Source organism: Rhinatrema bivittatum, chromosome 1, assembly GCF_901001135.1.
Source record: "Rhinatrema bivittatum chromosome 1, aRhiBiv1.1, whole genome shotgun sequence".
Taxonomy (NCBI): domain Eukaryota; kingdom Metazoa; phylum Chordata; class Amphibia; order Gymnophiona; family Rhinatrematidae; genus Rhinatrema; species Rhinatrema bivittatum.
In genome coordinates, this window is record NC_042615.1 from 698,867,997 (window position 1) to 698,887,786 (window position 19,790).

A 19,790-nucleotide genomic window follows, 5' to 3' on the forward strand; every position below is an offset into this window, starting at 1 on the left:
CCTTCACTATACCTTTTCTATGTCTGTCTTTTTTGACATGGGGTGGCTGAAACAGAACAATAATCAAGGAGCAGTCACATCATACAAAAGTATTATATTCTTAGCTTTGTTCTCTATTCCTTCCTAAATAATTCCTTACTTTGTTTGTTTTGGTTTTTTGACTGTCACTGTACACTGAGTGGGAGATTTCAAGGTATTGTCCACAAGGACTCCCAGGTCCTTCTCCTGGGTGATGACTAATATAGAACCCAGCATCACGTACCTGTAGTTGGGATTATTTTTCCCTATATGCATTAGTTTACTCTTGTCCACATTAAATCACATCTGCCATTTAGTTGCCCAGTCTTAGTCGAACAAGGTCCTTCTGCAGTTCCTCAATCTGCTGCTGTTTTAACAATTCAAAAGAATTTTCTCTGCTAACTTGATCATAAGAACATGCCATACTGGGTCAGACCAAGGGTCCATCAAGCCCAGCATCCTGTTTCCAACAGTGGCCAATCCAGGCCATAAGAACCTGGCAAGTACCCAAAAACTAAGTCTATCCCATGCTACTGTTGCTAGTAATAGCAGTGGCTATTTTCTAAGTTAACTTTCCTAGCGTGTAGCAGATGGACTGAGGACAAATGGGTATAGTGTACTCCTGCTAGCAGTTGGAGACAGATCAGATTTCAATCTGACGTCAGCCCCTAGTACATATACCCCTGCAGGAAGTGCAGCTCTTCATTATTTTTCGTCTCCATAGCAGTTAGGGACTATCTGCACGCTCTCAAGCGTTAGATCAAATTTAAAGAAGAAAACCCAAAATTGAAAGAAGAAAACCTACCTGAAGACGAGCCCCGCTCTCCTGCGGTGATACCCTCGGGTCCCTCCCCCAGTTGAGATTCCTGAGGTGATTTCCATGGTCCCTCGGAGGTGAGCCTCGGTCCGGCGGCTGAATCGCAGTGAGGACCTACCCCCCGATCCTTCGGACGCGGCTTAGAGGTAGCGGGTGCACCCTCGAGCGCGCCGGTGAAGGTATTTGCCCTCTCCCCCCCGCCGGAGACCGCCCGGGACGAAACCAGGAAGCACCGAAGATAAGGTAAGGTAGAAATCTTCTACTCGAATCCGGTCTCCAAGGGTCGAGGACGAGCCCAGGTCACGACCGGGACCAGTGCCACCGGGTTGATCCACCCTAACAGGGCCAGGCCCCAGCTATTCCAAGAGTCTGCCCATGTGGAGACTCTCCGAGGGGGTCGCCATATTGCTCGTGTGCTCGCCGTCGCCATCTTGGCCTACTCACCGCGCCGTTCGCCTCCGAGCGCACATCTCCGAGCCAGGCGCACAAAGCAGTTGTGCGCACAGACTTACGCGCGCATAACTTGTACGCACATAGCCGAGCGCATATTTACGGCACAGCCGCGCGCACAACTTACACCCTCAATCTAAGCGCACTGGAGCGCACAAGATTTACGCGCCGACAAACATGGCACCCCCAGGAACAGAAGTTAAAGCACAAGGCCTCTGCCCAGCATGCCACATCAGAGCCGCACAAAGCGAGGAGGCAGACGCCCTGTGCACACAGTGCGAGGAGGCCCTGGGAGATCCAGCTCAGGGCTGAGTTCCAGCTCCTCAGGGGGCACCCCGGACCTAGCCAGGGAGACCCCCCCATAGACAGGGACCCCCAAGGAACCAGCACCCCTCAGCTTTGATCCAGCGTCCATATTATGGGTGGAGTTTTTCAAGGGGATTCACGCCTTTGTTTAAATTCAAACTGAACCTCTGGCTGTCCAGCCACATGCTCCACCGGAGGACCCACATGCTCCAGGCCCCTCAAGACCTAGGCACAGGCCCCCATTACCCAGAAGCCCCACCTACGGGGACTCGGACACCTCTGAGGAAGAAGCTGAACCCCTAGAACAGGGGTGGGCAAGTCCAGTCCTCGAGGGCTGCAAACCAGTCGGGTTTTCAGGATACCCCTAATGAATATGCATGAAATAGATTTGCATACAACTGAGGCAGTGTGTATGCAGGTCTCTCATATGCATATTCATTAAGGATATCCTGAAAACCCGACTGGTTTGCAGCCCTCGAGGACTGGAATTGCCCACCCCTGCCCTAGAAGAAGGGGAGCTCCCCCCGGGGACAGAGCCTCACCGAACCATGAGACGCTTCTTCACAAAGGACGAGCTCCCGGACCTGGTCAATCAATGGCTGACGGAGCTCGCTATCCCAGGCCCAGGTACTTCGGGGGAACCGAAACCGAACCCCCTGCTGGAGGGTCTTCGACAGACTTCTCGCCATTTCCCTCTGCTACAAGCAGCACAACAGCTGATTGACCTGGAATGGAATGCTCCGGAGTCCGCATTCAAAGGGGGACGAGCCTTGGCGGCCCTGTACCCCCTGGATCCAGCAACCAAAGATCTTCTTGCATGCCCAAGATTGGATGCTGTGGTCTGTGCGGTCTCTAGGCGCACCACCATCCCAGTGGAGGGAGGAGCTGCGCTCAAAGATGCACATGACCGACGTCTGGAGTCCATCCTCAAACAATCATTTGACGTCGCCGCTATGTCTCTACAAATTGCGGCCTGCTGTACCGTGGTGACACGTGCCTGCCTATCACAAACCAGGAACAACACCCCGGGAAAAGACATGGAGCCAGCGGTATCATTCCTAGCGGACGCTGCCTCCGACCTAATGCACACAGCGGCCAGAGGAGTGTCCTCTGCGGTGGCTGCCAGGAGACAACTCTGGCTCCGAAGCTGGTCAGCCGACGCATCTTCCAAAACGCGCCTCACAAGGATGCCCTTCAAAGGATCCCTCCTGTTTGGCAGCGAACTAGAGAAATTGGCTGACAAATGGGGCAAGTCCCCATTGCCGAGACTGCCGAAAGATAAGACAAAGAGAAATCAGCGTACCTTCCCCAGGTCCTCCAGTGGCAGAAGTTTGCAGCGCTTCAATCCTTACAGGAACAACTATCAAGTGCTTCGCCCTACGGGCAGGAACCAGTCCTTTCGGACCAAGCACAACAAGAGGGGAGCCAGCTCGGGTACGGGCCCCAGCTGCACCCCACAATGAGATTCAGCCGACCCATCCAAGGGAAGAAGCCATAGGGGGCAAATTAGCCCTATTCTACCACAGATGGGTCGAGATAACCTCGGACAGATGGGTCCTAGCCATCATTCGGGAGGGGTACTACCTGGATTTCCTACAAACCCCTCCGGACAAGTACGTGGAATCCCCCTGCCACGACCCCTCCAAGAGGGCGGCAGTGGAAGCTACACTGTCCAGGCTACTGGCACTCGAGGCCATAACCCCAGTACCTCCACAGGAAATAAATACTGGCCATTATTCCATTTATTTTATCGTTCCCAAGAAAGAGGGAACATTCAGGCCCATCCTGGATCTCAAGTCTGTCAACCGCCACCTCAGGATCCCTCGCTTCCGCGTGGAAACCCTACGATCCGTTATAAGGGCGATACAACCAGGAGAGTTTCTCACATCCCTGGATCTTTCGGAGGTCTATCTGCACATCCCCATTCATCAGGAACATTAGCGCTACCTACGCTTCAAAGTCCTGAACAGTCACTACCAGTTCTGGGCACTACCCTTCGGGTTAGCCACAGCACCCCGGACGTTCACCAAGGTAATAGTGGTGGTGGCGGCGGCAACACTGAGGAAGGAAGGACATTTGTTTAAAAATACAATCCTAGAGGCACAGTCCATATGTATTCCGCGCATTAAGAAAGGTGGAAGGAAGGCAAAACGATTACCGTCATGGTTAAAAGGTGAGGTGAAAGAGGCTATTTTAGCCAAAAAAAAATCCTTCAAAAATTGGAAGAAGGATCCATCTGAAGAAAATAGGATAAAACATAAGCATTGTCAAGCTAAGTGTAAAACATTGATAAGACAGGCGAAGAGAGAATTTGAAATGAAATTGGCCATAGAGGCAAAAACTCATAATAAAAACTTTTTTAAATATATCCAAAGCAAGAAACCTGTGAGGGAGTCGATTGGACCATTAGATGACAGAGGGGTTAAAGGGGCTCTTAGGGAAGATAAGGCCATTGCAGAAAGACTAAATTAATTCTTTGCCTCCGTGTTTACTAATGAGGATGTTGGGGAGATACCAGTTCCGGAGATGGTTTTCAGGGGTGATGAGTCAGACGAACTGAATGAAATCACTGTGAACCTGGAAGATGTAGTAGGCCAGATTGACAAACTAAAGAGTAGCAAATCACCTGGACCGGATGGTATGCATCCTAGGGTTCTAAAGGAACTAAAAAATGAAATTTCTGATCTATTAGTTACAATTTGTAACCTATCATTAAAATCATCCATTGTACCTGAAGACTGTAGGGGGCTGACGTCAGATTGAAATCTGATCCGTCTCCAACTGCTAGCAGGCGTACACTATACCCATTGGTCCTGAGTCCATCTGTCTACACTAAGGAAAACGAAATTATCAGGTAAGTAATTTCTCCATTAATTAATAGGTAATGGACTTCTTCTCCAATAACTTATCTAATCCTTTTTTAAACACAGCTACACTAACTGCACTAACCACATGCTCTGGCAACAAATGCCAGAGCTTAATTGTGCGTTGAGTGAAAAAGAATGTTCTCCAATTAATCTTAAATTTTCTACTTGCTAACTTCATGGAATGCCCCCTAGTCCTTCTATTATACGAAAGTTGTTCAAGACCTCTCATGATCTTAAAGACTTCTATTATATCCCCCCTCAGCCGTCTCTTCTCCAAGCTGAACAGCCCTAACCTCTTCAGCCTTTCCTCATAGGGGAGCTGTTCCATTCCCTTTATCATTCTGGTCGCCCTTCTCCATCACAACTATATCTTTTTTGAGATGCGGCGACCAGAATTGTACACAGTTTTCAAGGTGCGGTCTCACCATGAAGTGATAGAGGCATTATGACATCTTCAGTTTTATTCACCATTCTTTTTCTAATAATTCCCAACATTGTTTGCTTTTTTGACTGCCACAGCGCACTGAACCGACGATTTCAATATGTTATCCACTATAACGCCTAGATCTCTTTCTTGGGTGCTAGCTCCTAATATGGAACCTAACATTGTGTAACTATAGCATGGGTTATTTTTCCCTATATGCATCACCTTGCACTTATCCACATTAAATTTCATCTACCATTTCGATACCCAATTTTCCAGTTTCACAATTTATCTGCAATTTATCACAATCTGCTTGTGATTTTAACTACTCTGAACAATTTTCTATCATCTGCAAATTTGATTACCTCACTCGTATTTCTTTCGAGATCATGTATAAATATATTGAAAAATACAGGTCCCAATACAGATCCCTGAGGCACTCCCTTCCACTGAGAAAATTGTCCATTTAATCCTACTCTCTGTTTCCTAGCCAGTTTTGTCTAAATTCAGTTTGAACCCCAACAAAGATTGATATTTTCAGAGCCTCTGGAAGAGCGGTGCGTGCATGAGTGAGAAGGAGCAGGATGTTAGAACATAAGAAAATGCCATACTGGGTCAGACCAAGGGTCCATCAAGCCCAGCTTCCTGTTTCCAACAGTGGCCAATCCAGGCCATAAGAACCTGGCAAGTACCCAAAAACTAAGTCTATTCCATGTAACCATTGCTAATGGCAGTGGCTATTCTCTAAGTGAACTTAATAGCAGGTAATGGACTTCTCCTCCAAGAACTTATCCAATCCTTTTTTAAACACAGCTATACTAACTGCACGAACCACATTCTCTGGCAAAAAATTCCAGAGTTTAATTGTGCGTTGAGTAAAAAAAACTTTCTCCGATTAGTTTTAAATATGCCCCATGCTAACTTCATGGAGTGCCCCCTAGTCTTTCTACTATCCGAAAGAGTAAATAACCGATTCACATCTACCCGTTCTAGACCTCTCATGATTTTAAACACCTCTATCATATCCCCCCTCAGTTGTCTCTTCTCCAAGCTGAAAAGTCATAACCTCTTTAGTCTTTCCTCATACATTTAACTTGCCAACGTTTATGCTTTATCCTATTTTCTTCTGTTGGTTCCTTCTTCCAATTTTTGAATGAAGATCTTTTGGCTAAAATAGCTTCTTTCACCTCCCCTTTTAACCATGCCGGTAATCGTTTGCCTTCTTTTCACCTTTATTTATTTGTTTATTTATTTAAGGTTTTTTTATACCGGCATTCATGAAGAGCTCACATCATGTCTGTTTACATAGAACAGGGGTGCAATGGATATAACAACGAACATAGATTAAACGTGATGAAGAGAAGCAGATACAATTAACAAGGACTATTGAACTGGGGTGGAGGAATTAAAGAGAGATAGAAGAAGTTAATTATATACAAGTATACAATATATACATTAAACAATATATATAGCTGCTGTGTAGGATATTTGCTGGCGAGGCGTGTTAATTGGAGTTCGGGAAGGCTTGCTTAGCCATGTCTTTAGTCTTTTCCTAAAGGTTAGGAGGCATGGCTCATTTCTGAGATCAGGGGGGGATGAAGTTCCATAAATATGGGCCTGCTGTGGAGAAGGCTCTATCCCTTAAGGTGCTGTGGAAGTTGGCTTTATTAGGAGGAACATGGAGTGATCCTCTGTATGCTTCTCTGGTTGGTCTTGTGGATTTGTGTAAGCGGAGGGGAAGTTGTAGGTCAATTGTGGTATGTTGGTGAATAATTTTTTATATCAAGGTGATGGATTTGTAGATAACTCTGAATTGAATGGGTAACCAGTGAAGGTCTTTTAGAACTGGAGATATATGTTCTCTTTTCCTGGTGTTTGTTAGTAGACGGGCTGCTGCGTTTTGTACCAATTGGAGTGGTTTGGTGTATGATGAAGGGAGACCAAGTAAGGTAGAGTTGCAGTAGTCTAACTTAGAGAAAATAATAGCTTGGAGGATGGTTCTGAAGTCTTTGGCATGGAAGAGGGGTCTTATCCTTTTTAAAACTTGAAGTTTGTAGAAGCAGTCTTTGGTTGATTTATTGATGAAGGCTTTGAAGTTCAGCTTATTGTCGATTATCACACCTAGATCTCTCACTTGTGTGGTTTGTGGGTTGGTTGAAGGAGAGGCGGTGAGACTGCTGTTCTCAGGAGTTATGAGTAATATTTCGGTTTTGGATGAGTTTAGTACTAGATTTAGGCTATTGAGGAGGCGTTTGATTTCTAGGTGACAGGATTCCCAGTAGTCGAGGGTTTTTGAGTAGGATTCTTTGATGGGGATCAGTATCTGAATGTCGTCTGCATAGAGGAAGTGTTTTAAGTTGAGGTTAGTGAGGAGTTGGCAAAGTGGTAGAAGGTAAATATTGAAGAGAGTAGGGGATAAAGAGGAGCCTTGTGGGACTCTAATGGATGAGTTGTGGCGTGATGATTCTTTGTTCTGGATTTTGACCTTATAACCTCTGTTGGTGAGAAACAATTTGAACCAGGAGAGAGCAGAGCCGGAAATTCCTATTGCAGCTAACTGGTTGATGAGTATGGTGTGATTGACGGTATCAAATGCTGCCGATAGGTCCAGAAGGACTAATAGAAAAGATTGACCTTTGTCGAGGCCTAGGATGAGGAGGTCGGTGAGGGAAGTAAGGAGGGATTCTGTGCCTAGATTTTTGCGGAATCCATGTTTTGATGCGGAGAGAAGTTTGTTATCTTCAATATAGTCCGATAGTTGAGAGTTCACAAGCCTTTCCATAATCTTAGCGATGAAGGGGAGATTGGCTATTGGGCAGTAATTGTTGGGGTCTTTTGGTTCCAAATTTGGTTTTTTAGGAGTGGTTTGAGTGAGGCCTGTTTGAGGTCTTCTGGGAAGGAACCGTGGGAGAGAGAACAATTGATGATGTCCGCCAGTGTTTTGGAGATGGTGTCTAGGATTGAGAGGAGGAGTTTGGTGGGGATATGATCTGCCGGGTGCGAGCATGGTTTCATTCTTTTTAGAATGATTTGAATTTCCGAGGCGGAGGTGGGTTCGAAAGCTTCGAGGTGAATGTTTTTGATGGGAGACATTGTATTCTTAATGTGTGGAATACATCTAGACTGTGCTTCTAGAATGGTATTTTTTAACAATGACCTCGCCTCTTGGACATTTTTTACTTTTGTAGCTGTTCCTTTCAGTTTTTTTCTAACAATTTTTCTCATTTTCTAAAAGTTTCCCTTTTGAAAGTTTAGCACGAGAGCCTTGGATTTGCACACTTTGTTGTCTGCAAAGAGGAGAGATTTATAAATTTGTGAGCCCACTACCCTGCCCCGTACTGCAGATGTGACATGTAGTTTACGCACAAGGGGTTCCACTGTCATAATGAAAAGTAAATGGGATAGGGGGCACCCTGTCTCATGCCCCTCCCGAGATGTAATTCCTCAGCAATCCATTTACTAGTACTCGCATTTGGGTTGGAATAAAGAAGGGTAATATACTCATAGATCCTCCTTACAAAGCCCATTCTAAAGAGTACTTTTTTGAGAAAGGGCCACGCCACTGTCGAAAGCCTTTTCTGTGGCACAGGTAACAATCAAAGGGTCCTTGACAGATAGAATGACACTGTTTTCCAAGGCAGCCTGGAGTTTGTGTAAACCTGCGCCTGGTGACAAAGCCCTCTTGATCTGATGATATGATCAAAGGCATAATAGGTTTAAGCCTATTGGCAATTATCTTTGCATACAGCTTGATCTCTAAATTCAACAAGGAGATTGGGCAATATGAGGAGGATTGTAAGGGATCCCTCCCAAGTTTAGGAAGAACTACAATTGTGGGAGATCGTAAAGTAGAGGGCATCTCACCCTCGCTGGCTATAGTTTCAAACACATTAGTAAGGACAGGAGCTAGATCGTCTGCCAGGGATTTGTACAGGACTGCAGTCATGCCATCAGGTCTAGGGGCCTTGTTGTCTTTTAATACCCGAATGGCCTCTAAAACTTCTGTAATTTCAATAGGGCGGTTTAAGTGACTTTGTTGCTCTGGCATTAATTGAGGTAGTGTGATGCACTGTAAAAACGTGTCTATACCTACTTCATCCACCTCTTCTGTGGAGTATAAAGTGCAATAATAATCAGAAAAATTGTGCTATCTCCTGGGAGGTAGTTTTGATTTCCCCCGAGGGTTCTGAAGATTTGCTATAAACTTCGGGGGATCCTGTGCTTTTAAAAGACGTGCCAACATTCAGCCACTTTATTACCAACATGAAAGAATTGGACTTGCTTAAATTATAAAAATCTCATCGCCCTTTCATGCAATAGATTATTAAGGATAACCAATCATAGAGAAGAAGTAACTTATTTATTGTCAAACCATCATTATTCTAATTTTTAAACCAAGAGAACAACATCACCAGAACTTAGTGCAAATCTTTTTTAATCCACTGTCTCTCGCCACGCAATGGGCCACAAACAGTATCAGCCGTTTGTCCAGCACTTCACTGTAATCATTTGACGTTGTCTCTAACAACTCACCTACAAATTTATTTAATCCATTTAAAAACCAATTTCCCTAAACCCAGAAACACTTTTTATTTTATTTTATTATCAATTGTTCTCCATAAAAAATATACTTAGCTCCCACTGTAGCGTTTCAAACATATATAATGGATAACATAGTACCTTCAAATATTTCTACAATTGTTGTGTAGATTAGTGAAATGCAACAAAAAAAACCTTCATTAAAAGATCAAAATTATTCCAACTAACATTTGAAAATGGAGAAAAAGACTTCAGGAACCAGAGTGATACCTCTCTCACAACTGGTTCACATGTATCAGTAAGAAAAATCTCCTTTATAAAAATGTGAGCTGTAAATTAAAATTAAAAAAAAAAAAAATTCTCAAAATCAAAAAGTATTTGCATTTTCTGGGGAAGGGCGAGTTACACAGAGGGGATGGGCTCCAACTTAACCAGATTGGAATCAGACTGCTGGCATTAGCTTATAAAAAGGAGACAGAGTAGTTTTTAAACTAGAACATGGGAGAAAGGAGACAATTGCTCATGGGAGATGACTTGAAAGGATATTGGCAAAGTAACAGGGAGATGCATCAAGCTGTGGTAGTGCTCTAATGTGTGTTAAACAGTGTATATCGCGTGATAAAACGCAATATTTTGCATCTCCCTGCCCAGGTTCTCTCCCTTATTACAATGACCTCCTTTGCATGTGATTTCCATGGATGGATAATGCAAATGCATGCAAAGAAGTTCATGCATAGGAAATCCTATGCAAATATTTTATCATGGCTGACCGAGAAGATGGTCAGCCACGATAAAATAACATGTCTCACGTTCAAAGAGGTGGCAAAACCAAAATTAAAAATTTCCAGCAAAGAGGGGAGGTTGAGTGGTGGTCACTGCTTTGAGGCAACTACCCTGACCCTCGCTTCAAAATTCAACAATAGAAATGAGGTTATGCTCCCAGACCCCTCCCCCCCCCCCCCCTGCCAAAGTCCAATATTAAATGTTTGGGTCCCAGTCCCTCAATCCCCCTCATCACAGAGACCATCAATAAAAATGAGGTGCAGGCCCTGGCTCCCCCTTCCCATATACCCCCAGCTCCAAGTCAGAGTCCCAGCCCCCCTTCCCCAATCCCCAGAAAGTTAAAATTCAAAAAACAGGTCTCGGCCCTGGCCTCTACCCTCCCACCCCTCTGAACCTTCAAATTTGAAGTCACATGGCTAGGGCAAGATCGAGTTGGCACCAATTGAGAAAATAGCACTGGCCTGGCTGGGTGCGAGGGAGCACCTAGCCTATATGCAGGATGATACTTCATCTGACGGTTCAGGGATGTAGGACGGGAGCCAGGGCATGGCAACTGGGACCCTACTTTTTTAATTTTACCTTTTGGGGAGGGGTGGAGGGCTGGGACTGAATTGGACTTTGGGGGGGGGGGGAGGAATGGAAAGGGGATCCATGACCTGCACCTCATTTTACTGACTGGGGTTGGGGGGGGAGACCTGGACCCAAACATTTAATATTGGTCTTTGTGGGGGGTTGGCCAGGAGTGGGACTTATTGCCTCGGGAATTTCAGCACATAGTTTCAGGGCACAGCTTTCTGCATCAGCCTGACAGTGTGTTATGTATTTTGAATATTGCCCTCCTTTGATTGGGAGTAAAGAAGTGCAGGAAGTGTACAATCCTAGTATACTTTCTTTTTAAATTTAGTTAAGGCACTTGGTATTTGACCACCTGTTTTTTAAACTGAAAACTGAGTATATTGAACCCTCTTTTAATTGAATAAATTACTTTATAATTTACTGAAAATTGTTTTAATTTGTTGTGTCCTTAAATAATTGATTTGTTGTAGTTGGGAAGAAAAGCATTGCTCCAGAGAAATAAAAAGAATGGGGTAGGTTTTCAAACCTGCGCGCGGGTGTACATGTGCACGCGCTACCTGGTGCGCACACATGTAGGCCCGATTTTATAACATACGCATGTTATAAAATCGGGGGTCGGCGCACTGCCTTCCCCCGTTCCTTAACTCCCCCGCCCTTTCCCCCCTACCTTTTTCTTTGTTTTTGTTTTATTTCCAAACTTACTTCAGCTGTGGGGCTAAAGTAAGTTGCGCTCGCCGGCCAACTGCCGGTGCGCGATCCCTGGCAGTGCAGAGGCCTCTGGCCACGCCTCTGACCTCCCCGCCCCTTTTTGCAAGCCCCGGGACTAACACGCGTCACCGAGCCTTTTGAAAATAGGCCTGGCACGCGTATGACCGGTTGCGCGCGTAAATCCTCCGAAAATCCGGCCCAATTTGTTTTACATAAATTTTTGTGTCTTTCTTAACAGACTATATTGTATTAGATTAATGCAGTAATGAACACATTTTTTGAGCCATCTCGTCCCCTTTCCATCCATGCAATTGACTTGGGTCTCTTCCCTCTTCTCCTTTCACCTCCACCCCACCCCACCCCAAAATTGAATCTAAAATTTGTAGGTTTTTGGCAATGTAACCAGGCCTGTTGTGCCCAATATTATTTTTTAAACATTTTTTTCCAATTTATTTTGCATCCACCCTCCTTGCAATACTACTTTTTTACTAGCTGAAACCTGCAAAAGAATTACAACTGAATTTGCCTCTTTATCTTCAAATCTTCCTTCTCCACACCCCACCAGGATCTCTTTTTTTTTCCTACACCACTGATCTGCCAGCCTACAGAGGTCACTACTGATCTCCAGGTCTGCATCAGCTGCACTACTCATCTCCTGGCTTGCTTCATGCCCTTCTGTAGGTTCATTCACAAACCCAAGCCAGTTTGCATATTTCTGAGTTAATGAATCTGGATACAGTTGTGTAAGGGGAACAGAAATATACTGAAACTATTCCTACTTTAATAATAGGAATCATTTATATAGCAATTATTATATGTACTTAGTATTCAATAAGTGTTCGGGTATGAAAAATCCCTGATCCAAAGAGGTTACAAGCTAAATGGATACCTGAGGCAATGGAAGATAAATTGACTTGCCTATAGTCACAAGGCGTGACAGTGGCAGAAGAGGGATTTGACCCTTGGTTTCCCTGGTTCTCAGCCTGCTTCTCTGACCTCCTTAAACTAAAATTCCACTTTAGCCTTTATTCTCCATTTCCAAAGACACCGCTGGTCATGTTGGTTTTATACTCCATTTATTGTTAAACACAAGTGTTTGAAGTAGGAGACTGCCCCACTCATGTAAGAAACAGAAAATAATGGCATAAAGATCATTAGGCCCATCCGGACTGCCCAATTTCATTCCTGGTGCATAACCATGGACCCCAGTTGATCTCTGGCTTTCCCTTCACTTTTTTTGCATTTAGGGATCCTCTGTGTTTTCTTGAACTTGGTTAACATTTCTGTCTCCCTCACCTCCTTTGGAAGACCAATCCATGCACCCACCACCCTTTTTGATCTCTTGCTCTAGAAATATTTTTTCTGCTGAAAGTTTGCTTCTTATGCATTATTTGTACCATTGAGGTATTTAAATACCTACCTCATGTCTCCTGTAGGGGTATACATATTTAGGTCCTTTAGTCTCATCTGATACAACTTTTAGTGTAGACACTGCGCCATTTTGATAGTCTTTCTCTGGACCACCCCTAGTCATATCTATATCCTTTTGTAGGTATGATCTCCAGAACTGGATATGATATTCATCTAGGTGAGGTCTTACCAATGTCCTACATAGACATTATTGCCTCCTTTTTTTCTACTGGTTATACTCCTCTTTGTGCACCCTAGCAATCCTCTGGCTCTGGTCTCTGCTTTATCACACTGTTTCACTACCTTAAGGTCAGTGATGACCAAACCTATCCTGGGGGACTCCCAGCCAATCAGGTTTTCAGGATATCCAAAATGAATGTACATGAGAGAAAACTGCATGCAATGGAGGCAGTGAATGCAAATCTACCTCATACATATTTATTTATTTATTTATTTATTTTTATTTAACATTTTTCTATACCGAACTTCATGACAAGCTTCATATCAGGCCGGTTTACATCGAACTTAGGGGTTAACTGAACAAAACCATATAACAGGAAGGCCAAAGCGCAGATACAAATAACAGGGAGAAAGAACTTGGGGGCTAGAGTAGCCAGGAAATAAAGGACAGAAAAAACTGGAGCATGAGAACTTATGAATATATAGTGGCTGGGTCGGTCATTTAGTCTATTGGGCTAAATGAAAGAACTGTTGTAATGTTTGGCTTATGGGAAGGCTTGGATGAAAAGCCAAGTCTTGAGTTTTTTTTCGGAAGGTAATCAGGCAGGTTTCCAGTCTTAGATCAGTCGGCAGGTTGTTCCAGATGATGGGGCCAGCTGTGGAGAATGCCCGTTCTTTCGTGGAGGTTAGACGAGAGGATTTAGTTGGGGGAACTTGAAGGGTTCCTTTGTGTGCCGCTCTGATGGGTCTTGCAGATGTGTATAGTTTGAGTGGGAACTGAAGGTCTAAAGGTAGTTGGTTGTGGATGGATTTGTGGATAATGGTGAGTGCTTTGTGCAAAATTCTGTATTTAATAGGTAGCCAGTGTAGGTTTCTAAGTATAGGAGTGATATGAGTTCTCCGGTTGGTGTTGGTTAATATCCTGGCTGCTGAGTTCTGGAGCATCTGTAGTGGTCTAGTGGCAGAGATCGGGAGTCCTAAGAGGAGAGTGTTACAGTAGTCAGTTTTGGAGAATATTGTTGACTGAAGGACAGTTCTGAAGTCCTGGAGATGGAGGAGGGGTTTGGGTCGTTTCATGACTTGGAGCTTGAAGAAACAATCCTTCGTAATATTGTTGATAGATTTTTTTAGGTTCAAATGGTTATCAATGGTGACTCCTAAATCTCTAACTTGAGTGGTCTGAGGAATAGAGGTTGTCTGATCATGGCTGGAAGAATGGTCGGTGGAGATGAGAAGGATTTCTGTTTTGGCTGCATTGAGGACCAGGTTCAGGCTGGTGAGTAACTGGTTGGTGGACTTAAGGCAGTTCTCCCAGAAGGAGAGTGTTTTTGGAAGGGATTCTTTTATTGGGATCAGGATCTGAACGTCGTCAGCATATAAGTAGTGGATTAGGTTAAGGTTTGTGAGGAGCTGGCAAAGAGGCAGTAGGTAGATATTGAAGAGGGTGGGGGATAGAGAGGAGCCTTGGGGAACACCTAGAGTAGATTTGAAGTTAGGAGATTCTTTGTTATTGATAGTGATCTTGGAGCTTCTATTATTGAGGAATGAGCTGAACCATTGGAAGGCGTATCCAGATAATCCAATGTCTGAGAGACGATTGAGGAGGATGCTATGGTTCACGGTATCAAACGCCACGGAGATGTCTAAGAGAACTAGCAGGAATGAAATCCCTTTATCCAGGCCCATGAGGATGTGGTCTGTTAGCGAGATGAGGAGGGTTTCGGTACTGGAAGACTTGCGGAAGCCATACTGGGAGCGGTATAGGATTTTGTGTTCCTCCAGGTAGTCCGAAAGCTGTGTGTTCACCACCTTCTCGGTGAGTTTTGCTAGCAGCGGGAGGTTGGATATGGGTCGGAAGTTGGCGAGCTCATTAGTGTCCAGGTTGGGTTTCTTCAAGAGAGGTTTAATAGAAACTGTTTTAAGGTCATGCGGGTATACTCCTTGGGCTAGGGCGCAGTTAATGATGTCGGCCAGAGATCTGGAGATGGTGCCTGGGATAAGGAGCAGAAGTTTCGTTGGGATGTGGTCCATCGGATATTTATTTATTGTGGATAGCCTGAAATCCTGACTGACTAGGGGTCCCCCAGCCCAGGTGTGGGAGCTACCACTTTAGGTCATCAGACAACATCACTCTAAGGTCTCTCTCTAGCAGTACACATTAGGACAGTGTTCTAGCCCTCTCCTGGAGGTACACCTAACCAGTTGGGTTTTCAGGGTATTCATAATGAATATGTATCAGATAACTGTGCTTATATTCAAGACCCAAGGCATACAAATTCATCTTTCATATTCATTGTGAAATTCCTGAAAACCTGACTGGCTAGATGTTCCCCCTATGAGAGGGTTGGGAAACACTGCATTAGGACGGTGATATTCATTCTAAGACCACAGGGTTTTCAGAATATGGTGGGATAGATTTGCATGCAATGGAGGCAGTGTGCATGCAAAAAACTCTTGCATACTCATTGGGAATATGCTGAAAACCCAATCTCTAGGGCTGGGCATGAATACTTCATACTCATTGGGATTTTAACCCCTACCCCTCCATGTTTCTGGCCTTTGGATTTCAACATCCCAAATGCATGATGTTAGGTTTTTTAAATTCTGAACCACCACTCACTTGATTGCTTCTTCAGTGTTCTCCTATTTTAACTGCTGGATGTTGGTGGCCTGTCCCAGTGAGAAAAAGGAAAGGACAGGTATGACTGTGGCCTTATATCCAGTGGGGTCCACCCAGAAATGGAAGGGAAAATGTGTCCAACCATGTACAACTAATTATCCAAGGGTGTTATTGGATACATTTGGCTCTCACATGGTGCTGTAAGTAGCTTGGGTGTTTATATGAATATAAAAGAAAGGATATCAGAAAGAGTAAAAGTAAGAGGGAGGTAGAATGAGAGTTGAAAGATCAGTCTGATCATCCAGTTACACTGCTTTCACAAAACAGAAAGGAAGCTTTAAGATAGGAAAAACCTACTAGTGTCCTTTAGCTTATCACTGACCCTCATAAGAACATAAAATATGCCATACTAGGTAAGAGCAAAGGTCCATCAAGCCAGAATCCTGTGTCCAACACTGGCCAACCAAGTCACAAGTACCCAAACATTTGATGAATAGATCCCAAGCTACAAATCCTTATTGATTAATAGCAGTTTATGGCCTTCTGCTCTAGGAACTTATCCAGACCTTTTTTTTAAACCCAGCTACACTCTGCTGTAACACATCCTCTGGCAATGAATTCCAGACCTTAATTCTTTTTAACTCAATGCATAATTTTCTTGGATTTGTTTTAAATGAGCTACTTGCTAACTTCATGGAGTGCCAGCTAGTCCTTGTATTATCCAAAATAACCGATTCACATTACCTGTTCAAGCCCTTTCATGATTTTGTAGATCTCTATCATAGCCCCCCTTGGCTGTCTCTTCTCCAAGTTGAACAGCCCTAACTCTCTAGCCTTTCCTCATAGAGGAGCCGTTCCATCCCCTTTATCATTTTGGTCACCCTTCTCTGTACTTTTTCCAGTGCAACTCTATCTTTTTTTGAGATTCGGCAACCAGAACTGCACATAGTATTCAAGGTGTGGTCTCACCAAGGAGCGATGCAGAGGCATTATGACAGCCACCATTTTATTCACCATTCCCGTCCTAATAATTCTTAACATTCTGTTTGTTTTTTGACTGCCATAGCACACTGAGCTGATTTCAATGTGTTATCCACTATGATGCCTAGATCTCTTTCTTGGGTGGTAACTCCTAATGTAGAACCTAACATCATTTTGAGCGCATCATCAACCTGAAGAGGATCTCGCTTGCAGCCCAATTTTTTCTGGCCTGCCTCGTCTCTCTGGTCCAGAAGATGAAAACTGGCTTCAGCCAGGAGGTAATTGGTGAGGCAGACTCGGATGCATGCTGCTGGAGCTCTTAGCGTGGCCTGCCCATAAATTGAAAGGTGGGGAGAGAACAACATCCAGAATTTAAAAAAAATAAATTCCATAAGAAAGTGAAGAAGTTAAATGAGGACAAAACAAAAAAATCAGGGGTACTGTCTCCTGGCTTTGGCAAAGGGGGCATATCGCTGGAGAACCCAAAATCCCTAGTGATGGCCGGTGCAAATGGTTCCATGCACGATGCCCCCTGCTTAGGTCAGCAGGGAGTTTGGGGATAGGTGCCACATGGATGGTGTTCCATTGGAGCTCCTGCTATCCTCCAACAACCTGTCTCCACACTGTGACTGGCTGGGATGACAGGGCAATATAGCGGACTGTGTGTATGAGGAGGGATACAATAATTTTTCGCACAGCGCAACCAAAAAAAAAAAAAAAGAGCTAGCACGGGCCCTGCATAGGCTAGCGTCAGTTCATTTCTCCCTTCCAGCCTAGGGGCCGTTTCCACCAGCATGAACTGTGCAGGCACTAGGGCCCAGGCGAGCGAGCAGGCCCGGGGGGGGGGGGGCACTCTATGTCGTTCTATTTAAAGAGTGCCCTGAGTCAGGAGAACTGAAGTGGCTGCGATGCTGCTCGCGCCTTCCCGCGTCCCCTGAGCACGAGAACGGCCGGGCGAGCATGGAGAGCTCCTGCCCTGCGGACTGTGACCGGGCGTCGGAGGTGTCCTTCTCCATAGAGGATGAAGCCCCCGAGGGTGTGCTGGAGCCGCAGGAAGCCGAGGAGCTGGCCAGCAGGTATGCGAAGGCTTGGGACCAAACGGGGCTGACTCGGGCGAGAATAAGCTTCAAACGCGTATCACTGTTCAGTTTGTGTAGTTTTCCTTTTCAGAGGGACTTTTTTCTTTTCCTTCAAGTACGTGGCTTGGTGATTGAAAGGGGCTTTTTTTTTTTCTTTCTATTTAAAGAGATTGCAAAATGTCAACCGGAGCGCCATGTCCTGCTCCTCCCTCTCGGGCTGACATGTGCTGACAGTTTGGGATACTTTGCCTCCGCTGGGGTTATATGGAGCCGCTCGTTTGGGAAATGAAAGGACACGGGCAATTTACATTGAAATATAATCTGCACGGACAAAGGTTTTTGCAGCTGTTTTGTTAATTTGCGATTCTTGATGTAGCCTCTCAGTAGATGTAAGCATAAATACTGTTTCAAATTTCCTGAGTCCAGCATCTGATTGCTGCACTCTGCCTCCATAGAAAGCTGGCAAGGCAAAAGTTACCTCAAGCCACACAGCACTGTCAGTATTATACTTTTAACTGAAGAAAAGCCCTGAGTGTTCCTGTGTTCAAGTCACCTCTAACTGACTACTCTGGTGTTATGTATTTTCATTTAAAAAAAATCACTAAGTATTCTGCCTGCATCTGAGGGTTTTAAAGGAGTGGTGTTTTCAACATCTAGCCCAGTATTTCTGTTAAATGGTGAACCTCACCGTGGTTATAGGCATAGGCAACTACCTTGGGGGTGGGGGGTGGATAAATATCCAGACCAAAGGCGGAACCTGCTTTTGCTTCCTTTAGGAACTTGTGCTGGCAAGACTTTCAAAGGAGTGCCACCATGGCACTCTGCCTGTGGGTGTCAAAAACTTAAATCAAGCAATGGTTACAAGGTGAGCCTCATATGTTAGGCAGCCTGATGTCTGTTTTCGGTGGAGCATGGCCAGAAGGCACCGAAGACAGGCTGCCTGAGGTCGATCATTCGGGCCGATACAGTAAAAGTCGAGGGAGAACCGGTGAGCGCCCGCTCTCCCGACGCGCGCACAGGCCAGTGTCCTGGCACGCGATTCAGTATCGGCACGTATGCAAATTAGGACCCGTGGTAAAAGGAGGCGCTAGGGACACTAGTGTGTCCCTAGCGCCTCCTTTTTGACAGAAGCGGCGGCTGTCAGCGGGTTTGACAGCTGACGCTCAATTCTACCGGCATCAGTTCTCGACCCCGCTGACAGTCACGGGTTCGGAAAACAGACACCAGCAAAATTAAGCTTCTGTCAAAAAGGAGGCACTAGGGACGCACTAGTATCCCTAGCGCCTCCTTTTACCGCGGGCCCTAATTTGCATACGGGCTGATACCGAATCGCGCACCCAGGACACTGGCCTGTGCGCGTGTCGGGAGAGCGGGCACTCGCTGGTTCTCCCTCGACTTTTACTGTATCGGCCCAAATGATCATCCTCAGGCAGCCTGTCTTCGGTGCCTTCTGGCCATGCTCCACCGAAAACAGGCATCCAACTTAATATCGCTATGATATTAAGTCGAAGGGTGTACAGAAAAGCAGGTGTTAATTTCTGAAAGTAAAATGTGCGGCTTCACTGCACATTTTACTTTCTGTATCGCGCGGGAATGACTAATAGGCCCATCAACATGCATTTGCATGGTGCGGGCGCTATTAGTTTCGGGGGGTTGGCTGCGCGTTTTCCACGCGCTATTAAACCTTACTGTATAAGGGGTAAAAATAACGCGTCGAAAACGCACAGCCAAATGGGGGCTAACAGTGCGCTCAGCCTGAGCGCACTTTACTGCATCAGCCCATATCTGCCTGCTAGCAGAGAGTGTCTTTCTAAGGTAGAAGCACGCAGGAACAGTTTACTACACTGTTGTCGCCAGGATAAGGCCTGTCTCAATGGGGATTATAAGAAGAAAAATATTTTGAGTGATTGGTAGATCTAATTTTTAAAAAACTTAATATTGATCGGAGTAACAGAAATGAGGACCTGTAAGGCAAGATAGTCTCCAGACATTCTATGGAAGATCTGAGACTTTTTTTTTTCTGCTAAAGAAG

General features: G+C 45.0%; 1 protein-coding gene across 1 annotated transcript in view; it reads left to right on the top strand.

Moving 5' to 3' along the window:
• Positions 1-17,573: 17,573 nt before the first annotated feature.
• CMYA5 (cardiomyopathy associated 5) overlaps positions 17,574-19,790 on the top strand; it is a 165,266-nt gene continuing 163,049 nt past the window's right edge. Inside the window, 1 exon segment of the mRNA XM_029575603.1 lies at positions 17,574-17,755. Coding sequence (XP_029431463.1) covers positions 17,640-17,755 — 116 coding nt within the window. The 5' untranslated portion in view covers positions 17,574-17,639.